This window comes from Grammomys surdaster, unplaced genomic scaffold (genome assembly GCF_004785775.1).
Source record: "Grammomys surdaster isolate TR1022 unplaced genomic scaffold, NIH_TR_1.0 139, whole genome shotgun sequence".
In the NCBI taxonomy this organism is placed as follows: domain Eukaryota; kingdom Metazoa; phylum Chordata; class Mammalia; order Rodentia; family Muridae; genus Grammomys; species Grammomys surdaster.
In genome coordinates, this window is record NW_021604597.1 from 9,800,568 (window position 1) to 9,822,535 (window position 21,968).

The window sequence follows — 21,968 nt, forward strand, 5'->3', positions numbered from 1 at the left end:
TGATCAAAGCTGTAAATGGGATATCTATATCAACCATCTTGGCAAGCCTCAGGGAACATCCTAGGAGACTAAGCAGAAATTATGTAAGGGAACTGGAAGAGAGGAAGGAGTACTAAGGAAATGCTGCCTGTGGACGACATGGCTGTTGCACTCATGAACACAGAGGCTGTAATTACCTGAATAAGATCAAGACAGGCAGAATTCCACATGGATGTAGGAGGAGCTTATGAAACCTCAGCCCTAGCTAAGGAGCTATGGGCAGTTGGTAGCAACTGGGAGAGGGATAGTCATTTATTTTGTAGAGTGTGGCCACTATAGGTTGCCCATATCCTGATTCATGACTCCACATTTATGCACACACAGATAACATTAATTGACTGTAGTGAATATAAAAATGAGTGCAAGAGGTTGGAAGGAAATACATGGGAAGAGTCCATGGAGTGGATGGAGAAAGATATTCTCATAGTACATGGGAAACATACCTGAAATTCTCAAGAAATAGAAAAATAATCCTTGGGGCTGGGTTTTATGCCTATGTGTACTCTTATTTGCTGTGATTGACTATGATGGATGAACAAGATTTGTCTTTGAATTAATCGTTGAAAAGAAAGTAACTCTTAAACAACAAGTTTTTTTTCTGTGTCTTATTTAGAGAAGAAATGAATTATTTGACTCAGACGGAATTAAGAATAGACTGTATTACATGGTAATGTAAACTCAGCTAATGGTGCTGGTTTGGTGTCTAGAAACTGGAAAAGTATAGTCACAACCTACACCAACCTCTACTTGTTCCCTGTGCTGTATTAAAAGAATCTTCTTGGAGTCCTTTGTGTTCTTAGCTTGATTCAACCCTTTGGGATTGTTGTGAATATTTCCCCTTAAGGATTTAAGACATTTCTTGGTATGAATGATTGTCCTCCCGTTTCCTGGCTTTTGATCCAGTAAAAATGAGTGTGACCCATAGCCCAGCTCCTTGTCCACACAGACTGTTTTTGTAATGAAAGAATGTATCTTGTAAGCATGCCCGGAGGCCTTGCTAATAGGACCTTCCCATAAACATTTCAGTGTTTTATCTTTGACTCTTGTTTATGTAAAGTGTTCTGTTTTGTAGATGGAAAATCTAATCATTAAGTTTGATAAATAATAAATCTTGTAAACCATTGCTAACTTTATTCTAAATTTATTTTATTAGAGAAAAATCACATGAAATTGCCATAATTATGGTAAAAACTATTGAATGATACTAACTGTACATTCTGACCTAGCAGGTTCTTCTTTTCTATGAAAGGCAAATAAAGCCAAATCAAGTTAAGAGAGAAGACCCAAAGTTCTGGCTCAGTCCTTCATCAGTGTGTGATGTGTGTAACGTATGTAGGTTTTGTTGGGCCTCAGTTTCTTTAGCTGAAAATTAGAGCACTGACAGTTTGCACCACATTCGTGTAACTATAAAGGGATTTTAGGTACATGGAGTAAATGCCCTACGGACCATAGCTGACATTGGAAAGCAGTGTGTTGGATTGAACCATCATTTCTGCTCTCTTCTCTCTGTTTTTCTCCTGAGTTTTCTGCTGAGTGGATCTGATTTTCTACAAACTTCTCTTGCATAGCCTGCTCATTGGACTTTCAAATATTATTTTATGTTGTACTGTGAACGTCAGGAACTTTATGGAATAGAGTCACTGGCCTCTTCTGAACAAGGAAATCGGCTTAGGCAAGTTTGTTTCACAGATCACCCAGCTAGTAAAATGCAAATTCAAGACAAGGATTCAAAGATCTTTTTTACCTTGCTGTTTTTTGTAAGGTTATTTTAATTTGTGTTCCTGCGCTGAAACCAACAGCATTAAATCGCAGTTATCATACAGAAGGAAGTTTGACTTATCAAAAATGTCTGTAGTGATTCATCTTTAGCAAGCAAGTATGCCCTGTTATATTAGTCAACAGTTCACTATGACTAACCCCCAGTGTATAGTATAATACAGACTTCTGTGTAGATATATGTATTCCCTGGGATTGTCACAAGTGTTCCTATTTTACAGTTAAAAGAATTGAAAAAGAATCTTTGGTGAGATTCAATATGTTACACTGTTACTATAAACAAGGAAAACAAAACTTAGAAGCTTTGCCCACTGAAATATTATAGGCTGAACAGAAGTGACAACATAATTTGCAAATCCAGTACAAGGGAAATGTTTGGCCCCTTGTTAGAAAGTTAATACAAATTTACAACAAGAATGTGACCACACTATGTTAAATGAAGAGTGCAGAGCTTACATTTGGGCCTGTGAAATTGCCCAGAAGTGTGACAGTGATACTCACCCTGCCGGACAGATTCTCTCTACCTGTGCTCTGTAACCTTGAATAAGGTGTCATGGTACAAGAAGAACAGCAATCTATTTATTATGTCTGCCCTGTTGTCGTCAGTGGAGGGGTCCTGAAGCAATGCTGCACTTGTCAGGAAGTCCAAGCTATCAGGTTGCAGTCCTATGGGGGTAAAAAAGAGAAGTGCAGACCACATTTTTTGCCATCAGGAAGTAAGGACAAGAAACAGGAAGCTCTGGGGAATTCCAGACACCCACAAAGAGGGAATCACCACCCCAACCCCTCCTACCATAGTGGTGGTCAGAACTTAACGAAATACTCTCACTTTCCTTTTTAGCTTGGAAAGGTCCATGAACCACAACTGGCTATTCTATTCTCTTTCTGAAAATTGTACCCTGAAGTAATCTCTAGCCTTGTTTTCTCTACAAGTAGAAAATGCCTGTGACTGTATCTCAGACTTTACCATGTACACACATCCTCAGTGTAGTCCCAACCCTTCAGGTCAACCAAACCAGGTTTTTCCTTGAATATTCAACTGATGTATCCTTGAGAAAAGGCCAGGTATGCTTCCTGTCTGGAACAGTAAGTCTACTCTTCCGGGTGCTATTCAGAACACTGACTGGGGAAAGTTTACTGCTATCTCTTGAGATTGTCATATAAGATAATGCCTCTCTTCTTAATCCCTAGCCATCTGATGTACTTTTTTATGTTTCCTGAATTTAATCACAGGAAATAAAATGGATACTACCTAAGGTTCTAACAGCCTTTCAGCAGTGTGCTGACAAGGCTCATGTTCAGATTGGCTCCCAAGTACACAAGCTATAGTTCCCTCAGGATTTCTCTGAAATAGTTTAGTTATTGTATGCTTGGTATAGAAGTCACCAAAAAAATGTGAAAAAAAATGAAAAATGAATTCAACTATATATTAAAGATAAAATGTCTGTTATTCCTTATTACCTAAATGTGCACACACATTTCCATGTGCATACACATGGGAAGAGTGAATGCTTCTTTGCTGTTTGGGGAGTGTATAAAAATAATTTAAATCATAGTATTCTCAGATGTCTCTGTTAAAACTATTCTCTACAAAACTATTCTCTACACATACATCTGTTGTGTGTCTTCACTTTTCAAGAGCTCTTCTGCATGACTTGGAGATTTTTCTGAATAAATTATCCATGCCTTTTGAATTATTAATCTTGGCTGCATGATATGCAAATTAGACCTCACTGGCCATGTCCAGAAACACAGCACTGGGTCAGAAGCTGTCTCCAGCTCCTGGCAGAGTTTTTTGTCAAGAGAGAAGCCATCAGCAGAATGGTAAGGGACATTGCAGCTTGTGTCTCTCAGACACACAAAAGAAGACCAAGTTTTCTGCTAGGGGCTTCTTTTGGAAGTGCTCTGTGAGCTAAATGATATCCAGGGAACTGTTCTTAAGTAGATGTAAAGCAGCCAAAGACAATCATTACTGACTTTCACATCTACTTCATATGGCTCTAAATGCACTGATTTAGTTGCCAAAAACTTAATTTGCTTTGCTTTAAAAGGCTTACTGTCTTTGATAATGCCTCAACTAAAATGATTGAATGATTTGAAAAGTAAAATTATTTACAGAAAGGGAAAATAACTTGCATCATGAAAAATAACTTACCATGTAAATTTTAAAAAATATACAACAGAGTAAATTTTAAATCATTCCAAAATTTAAAATTTGCATTTACATTTGTCAAAATGAGATGATTTAAGAATTAGATTTACTAAAGAAAATGGTAAACTGCAGAGTGATTGTTATTCTACTTCTCAAACTGTATAATCTAGTCTCTAACATACTAATGAAAAATGCAACTTGATACATACTGTAATGTTTAATATTTTGTTGTACTTTGTGGAATAGATAAAAGTGAAGTAATTAATGAATACCAAATACTTATATTTTTATACATGTAAACACATTTTCATTTAAATTGTTTACCAATGAAAGTAACTTGTTGAAATATCTTCATACTTTCAAGTGGCAGTTAAAATTTTAATTTTTGTTAGGTTTTCTATAACAGTCAAGGATATAGAAAAAGAGTTTGTATTGAATTACCAGGTTTTTCATTAATGTAACTTTTCTAAATTTCCGGTAAGGAACATGCAGTATTTTTGCATTTAAAAAACTAAGTTTATAAGGAATTTTCATCATTCTAAATTAAGAATGAATAGGAGCAATTTTCTTATGTGGGTGTGTTCAGTTTACATGTAGCTTATTAATTATAACATACTCTGTGACTGTGGGCTAGAAGCTAATAGTGATTTCCCTTTAGTTGCTAATGTGTTTTTTAAAGAAAGTTGTCTGTTAATGGTTCACTTCAGTAAGCCACTGCATGTTTGTCTCCATGTCTGTTGCCTATGAACAGGACACCTCCTGGAAAGTACAGGAAAGGCTAGTGATGTTTCATAGGAAATGTTCCCCTTGAATTGCCTTTTTAGCCTAAAGGAACACACCTTATTTCCCTAATTTGAATAATTATACCATAAGAAAAGACCCTTGGATATACATATACCTGAATTTGGAATGCAATATTCTCAAAATGTGTCCTTGTGAAGTTAAATAAACCCATAAGTATTAGAGAGCCTAACTCTATAAAATAATAATCTGTTAATGCTATGAATATGAAAAGGGATAAAAAATAAAACAAGTTGAAAATATTTTAAATGAATAGATTATAAGACATCATGAAAAGAAGAATTTCATTTTAACAAACAAATTTCAGTAATATTAAAGCATAAAAATAATAGGACTAATTGGTTTAAACTTCTTCCTTCCCTGATTTTTTGTTATTTGTATCCACACTGTAGTCTACAATTGATATGTATTTTATCCACACACTTATTGTTTTGTTTGTTTAAATATTTCTTGTACCTTTGAGATTATATTATGATTACATTATTTTATCCTTCTTTTTCTTCACTCTCAATTCTCCCATATACCCCTCCTTGCTTACTTTCTAATTTATGGCCTCATTTTGCATTAATTATTCTTACATGCATATTTGAACATGCATATTCATAAATACAACCCCTCATTTGGTGTAAAATTATTTAAAAAACAACTTCCACACTTAAGGCTCAGAGAACATTGTGGAGGAGAGGGCAGAAAGCTTGTAAGATCAGGGTGTTTCCTGAGAAACTGTGTCTCCTAGTCATGTCAGAAGCTACATCCCATAAAGTTTCACCAACATGACTTCCTAAACTGAGCTGAATGAGGGCAAAAACAATAGCCATGCTGGAATAGACAGGGAAATGCCCACGAGGTCTCAACCCTAAACAAAGAACTAAGTCATCTGTGGAATGCTGAGAGTGGGAGAAATAGTCTCTCCCAGGGAAGCACACTCCAACTATTTACCCAGTGTCACACAGTCAACCTGAAAAGGACACTTTCAAAGTGTTTTGTCTTGGTGGCATTTGTGTGTTTGTTTTTAAAGCAAGAGTCATTGTATGACAAGCAGGACAAAGGTACAGAATAATGATAAAAAGTAATGAATAAATTTATTCCTCATTCGTTTTTCTTATTCTGGCCCTGTGTTTACTAAACACTCAGTCCTTAGTCTCTCTGGGTCACTGAAAAACAGAATTCTTCATCATTTCTACTTGGCCCCTGACTTGGGATTGGTAGTTACTGACAGCCTGGTCTCCAGTTGCACATGTCTTCATGAATACAATGTCCATCCCATTGTGTGATCCATACAAATTCCATAAACCTCTGGCACTTCCGCAGCTTATATGGGATCTAAGATTGTCAGACAAAGAGGAAGAGGAAATTCAAAACAAAACAAATGAGTTTCTTATCTCAAGGAAATTTTCTATTGTCTTCATTTTCATTTAATGTGTGTACCTACGCTTTAGCATTTCCCAAATGACATAAGGTTCACACATTAAGTCTTGAGGAACTTCAGCATTAAAGCCTAGCTAAAACAAGGATTAGCTAAAAAAATTAGCTGACCAGGGGAGAAGGGGGTGGGGCCGGGGGGGGGGGAGATTGCAATGTTCTAGAAAGCAGGGAGGAAAAAGTTTCCAGACTCAGGACATTGGATGCTGCAGCAGATTTGAGCATAATGGTGAGAAAAGCTCATATGTAAAGAGCAATGCATGTTAACTTTTCAAAAGTCCAGGCCCTTCCTTTTTAAAATTTATTTTTGAGAGATTTCTTTACATTTCACACATATACATACATTATTTCCTCTTCTTCCTCTCCCCCTTCTAGCTTCTCCTGTGTTCTTCCATTCCTCTATTTCTTTTATAATTTTTAGTCAAAGACATGTACACACAGAGGGAGACATATTCAAATAGATATAGAGATAGGCATACATGTATATATACATATATAGCTTACCATTAAGTTGATTTAGTGTTGCTTGAAAAAATACATGTTTAGACATGATCACTTGGGATTTGATAACCTATCAGGGACCTTGCCCCTAGAGAGAACTAATTTTCCCTCTCTGAACAGCTGTTGGTTGTCTCTAACACTTCATCTAAAGATGGGTCCTTCTGAAACTTGTCCCATTCACATTGGCATGTCAACAGGTGTTGTCATTATGTAAGTCTTGTTGAGGCAACCATTTTGTTGCGATTTCATGGGTGCAAGTTCTGTGCTATGTCTAGAAGGCATTATAGACACAGTAGACATTTGTTTCTCTGCTTCTTAAGTCATTCGGCTTCCATTCCATAGTGTTCTCTATGCATTGGGTTTGAGGCTATAGATGTACTAACTGGGGCTGCACACCCATGGTCCCTTGTTCTCTAGTTTGACCAGTTGAGGATCTCTGTAATAGTGTCCATCTGGGGGATCTGGAAGGGGAAGGAATTTCTTTGATGAAGAGTGGGAGCCATTCTTACCTGTGTGAATTGATGTACAGGCTGCATTTTTTAAAATTTCTGGGAATTTAAGTTTTATGTTATTAATTATATGCATCCTGTGGTTTAGTTTTAAATGCTACATAAGCACAGACAGACAGACAGAACATCCAGATAAACCAAAGGAGAAATGACACAATAAAAGTAATCTGGATTCTTACTGATAAGGCTGAAGCCATTAATATTTTGGTATATATCTTTTTGGACTTTTATATGTTTAGCAATTTCAGATTAAAATCTTATTAAATGTCTTAAATACTTAAACCAATTCTAGAAATTACATGCTAAAGTTTGCTTTATGCAGATGTATTTATAATCGCAGGTCTCATTAGTAAGTATAGTGACTAGTCGATTTGTGTGTGTGTGTATGTGTGTGTATTCTATTATCCACAGGATAAGATTTTATAGTGATTAGTAGGTCAAATTTGTGGATTTACTATTTCTCTAGCCTTAGAGGGAGAATTTATAAAATTGCCTTATGAACAGTTAGGTTTCCATCCCTCTCTATTCACCATGCAACTCCAGACCACATACTGTCTGTTAGCCACTGTGCAGATGTAGAGGATAACAAGGGACAAAACAAATTTGTAAAAATGGGTAAGACAAAAAATAATGCATGAAGAAAGCATATGCTGGGGACACAGAGTTTATGTAGATTTGTTGGACAGACAGCCATCTTGGAGAAACAATCTTTGAGGTGAGGTTTGAAAGAAATACAGGGAGTAGACAAAATAGGTGGGGGAGGGCAGCATCAACAAGCAGAAAAGCAACAGTAAAGAGATGCAGAAGAGGCTGGCACAGTGTTACTGCTTTGTGCAGTCAGAGGACAGAAGCAGAGATGAACTAGAGCAGAGCAGAGAGGCTGGAGTGGCGTGTGGATGCTAGTGGTATGCGTAGGGTCATTAAGAAATTGTAGTTAGTCCTTGGAAAGAGTTTAACATAGGATAGCAACATAACTTGATTTTGAGCTATAGTTTTGTTTTCTTTTCAAGATTGGCTATTTGTGGAAAAGGTGAAATGAATAATAATAAGAAAAGACATGAGGGCACAGCAGGAGAATATGACACTTATAAATGTTCTCTTCTGTAGTTGGTGTAAGGATACATAGCGAGCAGATCTGAGAAACACACAGAAAATAAAATCAATAAGACTTGGTAGTTTGTTCTAGATGGAGGTTAAATTGCAGACAACTGAAAAGACTTTCTTTGGTAAGCATTTAGATAAACGGAAATTTATTTTATTGACAAAAGTGCTTTACAATTTGTTAGTAAATTAGAAAAAAATGTTAAAGTCAGATGTGCCTGCAAAAAGCCAATCCACAGTAATATATAATAGTAAACTCCTGGAATTCATCAAAGAGATCTGTGATGGGTTGGAAAAGTGGGAGTTGTTTGTAGATAAATAGTCATTAAGGTACATGGATAAGATCACACAAGATAAAAATAGAAAAGGGAAATCAGAAATGAAACAGAAACTTAGCATCCTGAGCCACAAAAGATGCAGAAAACAACTAGAGAGAAGAAAAGAAAGCCAGGGTTTTGTCTTGCCATGAAAGGCAAATGAAGAATGTTTTCCTAACAATTTTACTGCCAGCTAATAAATTAACTGGTGAAAACTAACCACTGGACTGTGATGTGCGCTGGCTGTTTGAAGAATTTGGGGTCAGAAACCAGAATATGGTGTGCTAGACAGAAAATGGGGTCCAGATGTCAAAGGACTTTGGTGAGACATTTTTCCAGAAACCAAGCCTGAAAATGAAGGCAACTTGGGATGTCAGAGATGCCTGGGACTAAATTTTCTCAGAGCAATAGACAAGGGTGTTTACATGCTGGTAGAAAAGATAGAAATCTGGAAATGAAGCTAGAACACTAGGGATATGATCTCAGCAAGTGCTCAGTCTAAGGAAGGCTGGGGGACTTGAGAAAGGGTGGCTCCAGATTGAGCCAACGAAGAATCTCCCTCTTGCTGAGCTAAGATGCAAAGACAGCAGTCTGAGAGTTGTAGTAAGCTGAGTAATGTAGCTGGAAAGAAGACCGAAAAAGAAATATGAAACTGAGAAACAATTCTGTCATCCTCTACAGCAAAATTGACAGTGAAAATATAAGGCTTGGTTCTCCAACAGTGTTTGTGGGAACTGACTCAGACCGTGAAGGGTTAAGCATGAAAGAATGAAGGCTTGAGGCAGAGGCCCTATGCCCTACTTAAAAAGAGGGGTGGGGTATGGAAATTCCCAAGGTTGGAGAGGTGGTGATTCCAGGATCCCTGATGCTTTCTGAACAATCATTCTAGCCAACTGGTGAGCTCCCAGTTCAGAGAGAAAGTTTGTCTCAAAATTTCAAGTAGCAAGTGAGAAAATATAGACTCCCCTCCAGCCACTATATATGTGAACACAAATGCACTTATACACACACACACACACACGCACGCACACGCACGCACACACTCACATGTACCTCACAAAAGTAATAATAAAATGGTGATGTTATCTACAAATTTCTGATGTATTTTCATAAATAAAACTGCCAAAATAGCAACAATCAACATCAATAAAACTTGAATTTGACAAAAGTACATATATTCTCTACATACCGCCCTTGCAGAAAACTTACTGATTGTGTAAACGCTTCCCACATATATGGGTCAGGGTACTTTTACTTATAGTGAAGTAATTATTTCACTATAACTAATACTCTTGAACCTTAAGAAGGAACATTTTACAAAATTTTGTTTTCAACCTTGGTTTCTCTATTAGAAATAACTGGGGTCTAATATTAAAATACAAAAAATAAACCAAACAGAAATTCCCTCATGTTTTATCAGAGATTGATGACCATTAGTATTCAGAGGGTCTTAATACAATGTTTTCTTACTCTGTGTGATTGTTAGTTTTAAAGACCAATGACTTGATCTAGAAACACTTGCAAATAGAGTCTCAATGACTGCACTGAACTGGTCTGTGGGCATGTTTGTGGGAGACTGTCTTAATTAAATGATGTCGGAAGTCCATCCCACGATGGTCAGTACCACTTGCTAGGCAAAGTCCTGAGTTGTAAGACTCAAGCAGAGTACAAGCAAGTGAGCACCCACACATTCATTTCACATTTCACTCTGCTCTTGATTGTGGGATGTGATGTGGATAGCTGTCTCCAGCTCCCACCATTGTGACTTCCACGCTATGATAGGCTGTAACCTGGAACAGTGAACTACATTAAACTCCCCCTAAGTTACTATTTGTCAGGGCATTTTATCACAATAGAAACAAATCAGAGCAATAAGGTATATGACTTCAGCAAAGGCTAAGTGTAACTAGTATGCTCTCAAAACTCATATGCTGAGACTTAATTAATCATATGGAATGTCAGAATCTGAATGAGAGTTGCGTGAGGGCTTTGCCCTCATGAACTGGATCATACCCTGATAAAGGGGCTGTCGATAGCTGCCATGCCCTTATGTCGCCGCTGAGAGAAGAGGGTGACTCCTCACCAAACACTGAATCTGGAGCACCTCAGTCTTGGATTTTCCTATGTAACAAAGAAAAATAGGTTTATGATTTCTAGGTTAACTACTATAGGGTATGTTGCTATAGTGGCAGCAATTAAGACACTGAAATTTCTACACTTCAGTGAAATCATTTCTCAAATGATTCTACTAGTCCCTACTTCATATTTTCATTGGTATTTAAATGAATCAGCCCTTAGGCACTGGTGAGCACAATATCTGGTTATAGTCTTAGCTTTGAAAACATGGTGTTTATCATTATTATTCCTAATGTTTTCTGTCTTGTTTTAAATTTTAAAACATTATATTTTAAAGTGGCATGATATGTTCTACATTTAATAAAATAAAAAAATTATTTAACTATATGCAATCAATTAAAAGTTATTCAAAACATCAATTGTATTCAACAACTTTACCTCCTTTACTGGATTAGAGTTCAAGTCAGTTTAACTCATAAGAATTTGTAGAGATCTGTGGCTAGCCCTGAAGCTACAAAGGCAGATTAGCATCTTCTTATTTTACCATGTACTTGTACCTATTTGCTGATTATTAAGCTTTCATCTTTTTTCTACACTGAGCTTTGGGCCATGTTTGTCCTGTATTTGGACACAATTTTTTTCAGGTAGAGATGTGTGTCCTTCTTTAATCCCTAGACAGGTAATCACACATACTCCGTCCCAAACTCTCTCACGTTCATATTGCATACATTTATTTATTTATTTATTTATTCATTCATTATCATTTATTTATTTACCTTAGTGTGTGTGTGTGTGTGTGTGCACGCAGGTGTGTGTGTGTGTGTGTGTGTGTGCAGATGTGTGCAAGCATGTGTGTTGTACATAGGGGGAGGTACAAGTGCAGAGTTCAGAGAACAATCTACAGATGTCACTTCTTCACTTCTAATGTTTCAATTATTACTTCCTTTTATTCATTCACATCGATAATATAGCATTCTCTATGATAATATGGCATTCTCTCTATATTTTTTTCTTGATTCTTCTCAGGAAATCATTCATGGCTCACATTAGTCGCTTGCTTTACTCTGTGCTGTCAGAACCAGCTACAAGAATACACTGTGAAGGTATCAATGGAGACTTGTTGAAATAATGTATCCACATGCACATATAATGTGTGCATATGCACTCAATGTAGTAATGCATATAAAATATGCATTTTTGAGTGAGGGTCTCCATATATAGCCCTACCTTGTCTGAAATTCTCTATGTAGACTAAGTTATCTTGGAACTCACAGAGATCTGCTTGCCTTTGTTTCCCCAGCCCTGATATTAAAGGTATGAGCCACTATGCATGACTAATAAGCACATTCTTTACCAACCATCCCCAGTTACGTTTTAGGTTTTCCGTGACTGTTCTACCATTTGTTCCTGCTCACAATCTAATGTTTGATCTTATATTTCTCCTTTTGCCTTAGGCACAGAATTTATCTTGTGAAAATTGGCTGGCAGTGGAGGATATCTTGAAAAAGTACTACCTGTCTGCATTTTATGGGATCGAGTTCATTTTGGGGATGCTTGGCAACGTCACTGTGGTGTTCGGCTACCTCTTCTGCATGAAGAACTGGAACAGTAGCAACGTCTATCTCTTTAACCTTTCCATCTCTGACTTCGCTTTCCTCTGCACCCTTCCCATGCTGATAAAGAGTTATGCCAATGAGAACTGGACCTATGGAGATGTTCTCTGCATAAGCAACCGATACGTGCTTCATGCCAACCTCTACACCAGCATCCTCTTCCTCACTTTCATTAGCATAGACCGATATCTGCTCATGAAGTTCCCTTTCCGAGAACACATTCTACAAAAGAAAGAGTTTGCCATTTTAATCTCTCTGGCTGTCTGGGTCATAGTGACCTTAGAAATTCTACCCATGCTCACTTTCATCAATTCTGTCCCAACAGAAAAGGGCACGAGCTGCATCGACTATGCAAGTTCTGGAAACCCTAAATACAGTCTCATTTACAGCCTGTGCCTGACTTTGCTGGGCTTCCTCATTCCTCTCTCTGTGATGTGCTTCTTCTACTACAAGATGGTTGTCTTCCTAAAGAGGAGGAGCCAGCAGCAGGTAACTGCCCTGCCATTGGACAAACCTCTACGCCTGGTGGTCCTGGCAGTAGTGATCTTCTCTGTACTCTTCACACCCTATCATATCATGCGCAATGTGAGCATCGCCTCACGCCTGGATAGTTGGCCACAGGGATGTACACAGAAGGCCATCACATCCTTATACATCCTGACCCGGCCTCTGGCCTTTCTGAACAGCGCTGTCAACCCTATCTTCTACTTCCTCATGGGAGACCATTTCAGAGAGATGCTGCTTTCTAAGTTTAGACAATACTTCAAGTCCCTTACATCCTTCAGGACATGAGCTCCTGGATGCAGGTTTTCACTCAGCCAAAATGAGACATTTGACAAACCGTGCTGTGTAGTTGAATTTTAACAAAGCAGACCACCATTTCCAGGCTTTAGCACCCCACCATCCTCCAACCCTAAGTGCTGGAGTACAAGCTGAGTACACATGAATCAGAAGGCAACTCTGTACCCGGATTTAAAGTTGTACCCAGAGTATGGAAAAAATAAGGCACGAGAATGCGTTGACATCTTCACTTGAGAACTGAATGAAGAGAACTAATGTTGTCAATGTTTGAACACTTAAGATCTAAAACCTTGGAGATTTTAAGACCTCTTCTTTCTATCAGTGTAAAAGGAATAGATAGATAGTACTGAATGCTGAATGCATTTCATCACTGCTCAGGTTGATAGGCATATTTCTGAAATGCTCTCTCTTATTTTTATTCTTGCAATATTAAAATTTTATGTGAAAAATGAATAGAACTCAATGCACAGCATTAATTATTATGTTCAGAAATTATAGTTCTTGAAAGAAATTAAATAACAGCAATGCCTAAATAAATCATTGTATTAGTTTCCTTATATTGATCATGGATTGTGATTCATCTGTATTGCATTGGTCCTTTTCTGTTATATTTGCTATAGCAAAAACAATCTTTGTCTAGGTTAGTAGAATATTCAGTGTCAAGTAAAGGAAATTGGTATATTCTAATTTGGTTGTTAGGAAATTCGGTCACAGGAAGTTCACTCAAATACTGAAAAAAATGTGCCCTGCCCCCATGTTAAAAGACACAGAAGCATTTTGAAAAGATTGGGAAAGTCAGTTAGCTCCTTTTATGTCTGAGTATTTTCTCTCTACTTAGATTTATACTCTCCTTTTGCTTGTGTCTTCACTCTTGAAACACTTTCCATGGTTTTTCATCCGTTGTCAGACATATTTTATAAGAAATACCACTAAATTTTACACACTACACCATTAGCAGAATCATTTCCCCCCACCCAGAGGAAACTAAGCTTACAAAGATAAGGGAACTCTGCCTCGCACACGAGCCTGAGTTCCCATTCAGCTTTATGAAAAAATAAATTACGTTATCATACTTTATCTTGTCCCCTTTTATTTTTAGGTTGTGTGTTTATTCAAGTTGCCTGCTTTATTCCCTCATTGAAGTTTTACTGCAATTACTTTCAGGAAACAAATCTGCTTTTTCACTATTGCCTTGGAAGAATATGTGCTTAGCCTGCATCAGGTCCTAAAAATAGATCCCAACACACACACAGACATCACATACAGAGACAAAGACTCTACACACAGACACACACAGACACAGACACCACACACAGAGACACACAAACACACAGACACATATCATGCACACACACAACATACATACATACACATAGACACACACACCACAGATACACACACAACATACATACATACATACAGACAGACAGACAGACAAACGAACCACGCAGAGACACACACACATACATGCACACCACACACCATGCACACACCACACACCATGCACACACCACACACAGACACAGACACCACACATCACACCACACACACACCACTCACAGAGACACAGACACACACACCACACACAGACACCACACATCATACCACACCACACACACACCACTCACAGAGACACAGACACACACACCACACACCACACACAGATACACACAGACACTGACACCACACACAGAGACACAGGAACACACAGATACACACCACATACAGATACACACATACACTACACACACATACCACACATATACATACACATAGCACACACACCACACACAGACACACATACCACACACAGACACACATACCACACACAGATACACACACACAGAGGACACAGACAGACACACACATACACACCACACACACCCACACACCATACACACACATATACCACATACAGTCACACACATACCACACCACAGACACAGACACCCACACACAAACATACACACACACACACACACACTACAGACACAGATACCACACACGGACATGTACACACATGCACAGACACATAGATACACACATACACCACACACAGACACACACACAGAAATACAGACACAGACACACATGCACACACACACACACACACACACAGATACACACACACACATTGAAGACAAACATCCTGCCTCCTCATAACTTTCCATTTCCTCATCACAAGCCTACCCAAGAAAAACAATTTTGCTCTCCCAAATGACTTTTTTATTATTTGTATCAAAACTACTTACCTATTCCAATATTCTTATAAGGGACATTTTTTTAAAATAAATATAACATATCCATAAAGGAATTATTGCCTGAATTTCAGAAGGATTTGAAATTCCCTTGTTTCTCAGATTCTTTTTTTTTTAAAGGAAGCCATTTAAAATAGTGTCCTATTCATTGCCATAGGCAGACAAGAAAATCAGCTGAAATGGGCATCCAGACCAAACACACGAATGATGACTATCACATAAGAAGGGCTTGTCAGATTAAGTCCAGTCATGTACATTCATCCTGGTGATGAGGACCAGGAGGGTTCTCTTTCCAGCCTCTCTCTTGTCAAGCACCATCAGCAGGAGATGTAGTCAGTCCTTCAGTGAGGAATGTGAGCTCTTTGAGGACTGAGAATGTCAGGCACAACAACACAACTTGTGCACATGCATAAAAACAAATCCGTTTTTACTCAGACCCACTTACCATTCTGTGGTAGTCTTCCATTTGAATCTATTCTAATGTAGGAGATCTGGGAACAATCAATGCCTAGGGCTTCCCAGTTGCAATGTCTATAACTAGATTCACAGGTGCAAAGAGTGTAGAAACCCTGCTTTAGTTATTAGGTCAAGTCAACTTTCTAATCTATGTTTATTAGTTACAAACCAGGTGTTATGTTCTTTTTCTTTATTTTGGATTCTATTAGAAACTTATTTTTCAGAACCTTAGAGGGAAAGACATTTCTAGCATGAAATTTCGTGCTACATATTTAACCTACTGGCAGCACTCCACTCAGGCCAGCCTCTGTCACTCTGTATATATTAACTGGATGAACTCTCATTAAAACCAGTGGGTGTAATAGAAACAGAAACACAAATGTGGAGATTAGTGGTTGCTTAGGGCCCTATAGCTGAACTTCAGAGACCATGACCTTTTACAAACCCAGCACACCACAACAGCAGGAATAATAGTTTTGTGTCAATTTTCAATCATGCATGACAATATTGACTTTGGAGATTTTTGTATAATTAACCTCAGTGAAATCTGCTGTCAGTTTTACAGAAAAAGACTCCAAGGCCATGTATGGATGGGTTCAAGAATAGAGTATCACAGCAAGTCCAAGCGCACAGGCAGGATATGAAATTCTCTAAGTTTTAAACTTTGTCGTAGAGAGTGGAGCCCGGAATAATGTTTTCACAAGATACAATAAGCTTGAGAACATGTACTCTGTCTAAATGGAAGGTTTTTTCCTAAATAATTACCAGCTGTGTAAAGCTTGTGTCTTTAGTGATACAATCCTTCCATATGGCTCAGAAAGCCTTGTTCTTGTGAGATTTCCAGCAAAATCCACAGCCACATTCTCCCACACACTAGTCAGATAAATAATACTTAATTAGATGACCTATTTGTGTTTACTTTCTATTAAAATTAACTCCATGTTTAAATTAGAGAATTTGCTGGGATATTATCTCTAGTTAGGAAACATGTTAATTTTTTTAACCTGGTTTCTAAAGGTGGTAAATTATTTCACATTGCCTTTCATGTCACATGGGCCACCCTACATGTAAGATGTATTGCTATAGTGATGTATTTGCATTGTTTTCATGAAGAAATGAAGCCAGTAATATTCTGTGCATTGTTTCTGCCTTTATTACTTGAACTTACTGAGCCTGTTACATTTCTTTCCCCCATGTGCTACCCATGAAAGAGCCCTTAAGAGGTTTCGTAACGATGTTCCAGAAACAAGGCCAGAGGTAACTTTGAATCTTAGATCTCATTGGCTCAAAAATATGCTGTAATCCTGCTCTAGCACATGAACTCTCCATGATAATAGTTCTTTGTGAAATGCTGTCCAAGTGACTACCCTTGCCTTTAAACTCTAGAGATCTAGGCAAGGGGTTTATTTTTTATTTTTATTTTTTGAAAAATTGAGAATCATAGTTGATATGTGAAAGGGCTGATCTGATCTGATGGGAGATTATTTCTTCCTGAAAAAAAATATAGATTTTTGTCATATATTTAATCATTGAGAATTGAGTTTGAAGTTATTGTAAAGAATGTTAACTTCATAACTGTCCATAGAAAGTTGTTATATTAAGTTAAACATACAAACATATGCGTTTAAAAAGTCCTTACTCTGGTTTACTTGTGGCCAGCTATAAAATATTGATCATAACAAAAGAACTCATCCTTAAACATAAGCCTCTGCTGTCTCTCACACGATGCTCAAGCTTTTTGTGGAGTTCAAATGTGTGACAAACTAGATAATAAACATTGTGTCAGAAAGTTCATAAGTTTCCTAAGACTAACAGATACTTTTGGAATCATTACCACACTTAACCATTTATTACTTTGCCTATGGGGAAAGCAGCATGTGGTTTCCATGTAGAAAGGGTGCACTGAAAGATAAACAGAATGTCGCCACTGTCAAAACATAAAAGTCACATGCAAATTCAGCTGTATCTCATCCAGGGAAGCAGTTCATGAGACCAAACACAATGTCAGTCACATGGGTTCTTCTTCTGGCCTGAGTCTGCAACCCTAATATCTGAATTATTTGAAGAGATAAATAAATCCTGTTTCTAGATGAGTTTTTTATTTCAAATATTGCAAATAAAAGTCGTATAACTTTGTAAACAACCGGCATGCATAGTAACAAATCTTCAAACAGTGAAAGAGAAAAATATTTTCCCACATGTAACCTAAAACCGGCAAGTTATTTTAGAATACAGATGATGTCTATAATACTCACTGGTGATGGTAGTGTGCCTGTGAGAATCTGGGATTTGGGACAAAGGGGAAGATGTATCCAGGGGCTCAGCAATCTGTCAGAACTCTTGGATTCAGCAACCCCATAGGAACACATAGAAATGCATCTGAAGAAAAAAAGACCAAACAAGCAAACAAACAAACACCAAAGTATGAACATATGTCAGAGAACAAGTAAGGCACATGTCTTCACATGCACTGTGGCCTCCTACTAATACTTGGACAGGATTTTAGAGTTTCTGAGCGGGCACAACAAAATGAGGCAACTCACTGACATTCTATAACCACAATTTTCACAAACCCGAGGAACTGGCAGTCTTGTTGTATTAGTCACACAGTCATTCTGTCCCCGTGTGCTGTTGGCTCATTAAACTCCCTATAACAGGGGCTGATAACACAAAATAAACTAGTGATGAAGAAATGCATTCTAAATTCATTCAACATAAGTATAAAAATCATCTTATAGTAGACAGGGAGAATTTTTTGACAGCTTGCCAGTTCTGTGATGAACCCACTTTTTAAGAAATATCTTTAGGGATATCTAATGTGTGCCAGATATTCTGTTGATTATTAAGCAATAAATAGATAAATAACCAATACTTCTGTTCATTATCTTGGGGTATTGTACCCATGAACAGACAGGGTATCATAGGCTAAGCAAATGGAGAAATATACCAAGATCACTAGAATCTCATGGAAGTAGTGACATAATTCTGGCTCACTGTGAATCTGCAGACAATGAAAATCTTATAGAGATCTGTCATGGCCAAAGTATTGATCAAAGAGTGAAGCTGGGATACACTGTGTGAGAAATACCACTGTGTGGGATAGGCTGTGTGAGAAAATGGGACAAATCTGATGAAGAAATGATCCCACCAGTGTGTAGCTTCAGACTGCATCAATAATGTCTTCGGGAGAAGAGAGTCTTCTCATTTGAAGGCTCAGCAAGTTGTATTGCAGCACATATGGAACTTTCAAGAATGTTTAGATCAGAACATTTTAGAAAGGATTTGAGGAAGTTTTAAGCAAGAAAGAAAATAAAACTCACTGAACGGCTAAGTAATTATTTTATCAGATGTCATCCTGCCTTTGATCCTGACTGTCCCATTTTCTCTGTTGTCATTTTGCGGTGATAACAGCCTCCAGTACATTCTTCAGTGTGCTTGTTCTTTCTCCTAGAAAATTCAGACTCATATTTGACTTTTCCATGTGGTACGCCTTTTCTCAACACTACAGTTGACTAACTAAGCAAGATGCAGATAATGACAACACCAGTCAACATGTCAGTGCAGATAATGAACACGTTGAATGTCTGCTACTAGATGAAGAGCTTCAGGCAATCAATGGCTCTCGAGAATGAAGGACCCTAAATATCAAGTGGTTAGAGGTTAGACCTGAATATGTATAACTACAACATTAAATGGACTCTGAGGTTATGCACACACACACACACACACACACACATGCATATATAATGTGTGTAACAATAAAAATACAAAACATCATGAACTTCTGACTGAGGAGGTATGCGGGAGGAGTTGGAGGGGGTAGTTGGAAGCACAGAAATAATGTAAATACTGTACTTCCATATAAAATTCTCAACATTTTCAATTAAAAACCAGTATTCTAAGTGATGAATAACACATTAAATTTTAGATACATAAAATGAACAGATAAATGTTTCTTACATTATCGTATCACCAAACAGACACATGAGTGATTTACTTTGAGAACACAATGAAAGCGTTTTTAAATTGGATAGCAATTGGATTATGTTGAGTTTGAGAAGGAAGGGACTGCAAGTTGATTTATGTTTTACGTTGAACTTAAATGGCTTCACTGGAAAATAATTCACTTGAGTTGGTAGGATGTTTTACTCAAAAATTTTTTGGTTTTGGTTTTGGGTTTTGTTTTTTGGTTTTGCTTTGGTTGGTTTGGTTTTTTGTTGTTATTGTTTCCCCTTGGTTGTTTTGTTTTTCAACATTTGAAATTCCAACAAACTTTCACAATTCCAAAACTACCTCCTTCTCAAGAAATCATCTCATTTATAACCAATCTGTCTTTTCCAAGATGACATTTGACTGCTTAACTACAAGTAAATATCAGAAAATGAAGCAAGTATTTGTTTAGAATTTTAAGGACTAGAAGTAATAAAAGAACAATGACATTATATAACTGAGGGTCTCAGTACCAGGTGTGTAGGCTGACAACATGACTGTTACAAGGCATGGTAAAGCACAAGGTTTTTGTTATAGGTATGAAATAGTACATTGAGAGCCATATGGAAGAGTCTAAAACGGAGAGAGAAAATACTAGACTGACCACGGCCAGCAGACTAGACTTGGCCACGATAAGAGAGTGTGACATAGTGAGAGAAGAAGACAAAGAGAGGACTAAAGGTGGAGGCTACAGGGGGTCATAAAGAGAGGAAGACAATGGAGAATGAGCATAGACAATGTAGCAGAGTTAAAGGAGAAATGGTTAGCTGGGGAGAAGGAAGTCCAGGAGCTGAGGAGAGGGTTAGAATAAGAGACAATGTGAGAAAAGCAAGGATGCTGGCAGGAACTCCAAAATGTGTAACAGGAACTTGTGATACTAAGAAGACCTGCATGTGTTTTGGTATGCTTGTAGATGACACCACAGATAGCCATTTGTCCTTTCTGCCAAAGATAAGGAAATGCTTCCTTTGGTAGAGTGCAACGAGCTTTACAAGTTCTTGAGGAATGCTAGCCTTTGTCTAATCTCAAGAATTTGAACCTGACAGAAGTCTGTATTAGTTTTCTAATAATCTAAAAAGCTTTAATATTTTATTTTATAAAACAATGAAAAAATAATAGTAAGGTAATAATATTAATAGTAGTAATAGTAGTAGTGGCAGCAGCAGCACTAATATTAGTAAAACAATAGTGTTGCCATTCACAAGATCCTAGGTTCAGTCTATACTTCTGTAAAGGCCAACCAACATCGTTTTTAAGAAACTCCATTTTGTGTGACTACAGGGTCTAAACTCCAATTCTGGGAAGAAGACCACAAAGTCCACCTGAGCAATCATCCTATGACAACTCCCTGCCCCTAGCAACAGCCAGTCAGGCTACAACAGCAGGGACAAAGTACATAGAGATAACCTAACATATCCTGAAGAGAACAGATAACCTAGCCAGCTATCCTGTGATTGTCAGGTGTTTTTTGACCATTTTTGATTCCTGCAGATTATGCCAGAAGTGTAGTTTTTAAAATAATAATTTACTGACCCATAAAAATTCCCCAAGCTTTAATTATGGTAAATGCCCTAAACCCTAGAGTTGGGGGGAGGGGTCTCATGCTGACTTTCTGCAACAGTATGATGAGAGGAGACCTTGCTTGCTAACTCATAATAAAAGACCCTGTGTGTTTGCATCAGAATTGGCTCCTGGGTGGTTTTGGGGTTTCTGCAACTTGGGGATAAAAGTACCACATTAAATAAACAATAAAGTTAACTTTCACTATCCCTTTGTTGTAAGCTCACTATTTAGTTCATGGAGACATTTTCTTTTAAGATTTTATTTTATGTTATGTTTATAGGAAATTTGTGGGGCTGTAGCTCGAACATGGGTGTGAGTACTGTTGGGCATGGTGTTTTATCATGGCAATAGTAATCCCAACCGTGAATAAAGAGATCACTCAGTAAAGTATAATACATTTATTACTTATAGCTGTCCTCAATTGTCCCTATGAAAATCTTGAAGCCTAAAATTAGAGCACATCTTGAAATAATAGCTCATAAAAATATGTATGTTAGGCTTCAGTTTACATTATTATATTTTATTATTATTCCTCAGAAACCTGTTTGTTTTTTTACCAATAAGAAACAGAAAGGGGATGAATCTGGATGGGA

At 37.5% G+C, this 21,968-nt stretch overlaps 1 protein-coding gene across 1 annotated transcript; it reads left to right on the forward strand.

Annotated features, from left to right (window-relative positions):
* The first annotated feature begins 3,570 nt into the window (after positions 1 to 3,570).
* On the forward strand, positions 3,571 to 13,665 carry Sucnr1 (succinate receptor 1). Its single transcript, XM_028763631.1, has 2 exons — positions 3,571 to 3,639; positions 12,149 to 13,665. The coding sequence occupies exons 1-2, from the start codon at positions 3,637 to 3,639 to the stop codon at positions 13,097 to 13,099; spliced, it is 954 nt and encodes a 317-aa protein (XP_028619464.1). The 5' UTR covers positions 3,571 to 3,636; the 3' UTR covers positions 13,100 to 13,665.
* The last annotated feature ends 8,303 nt before the right edge of the window (positions 13,666 to 21,968 follow it).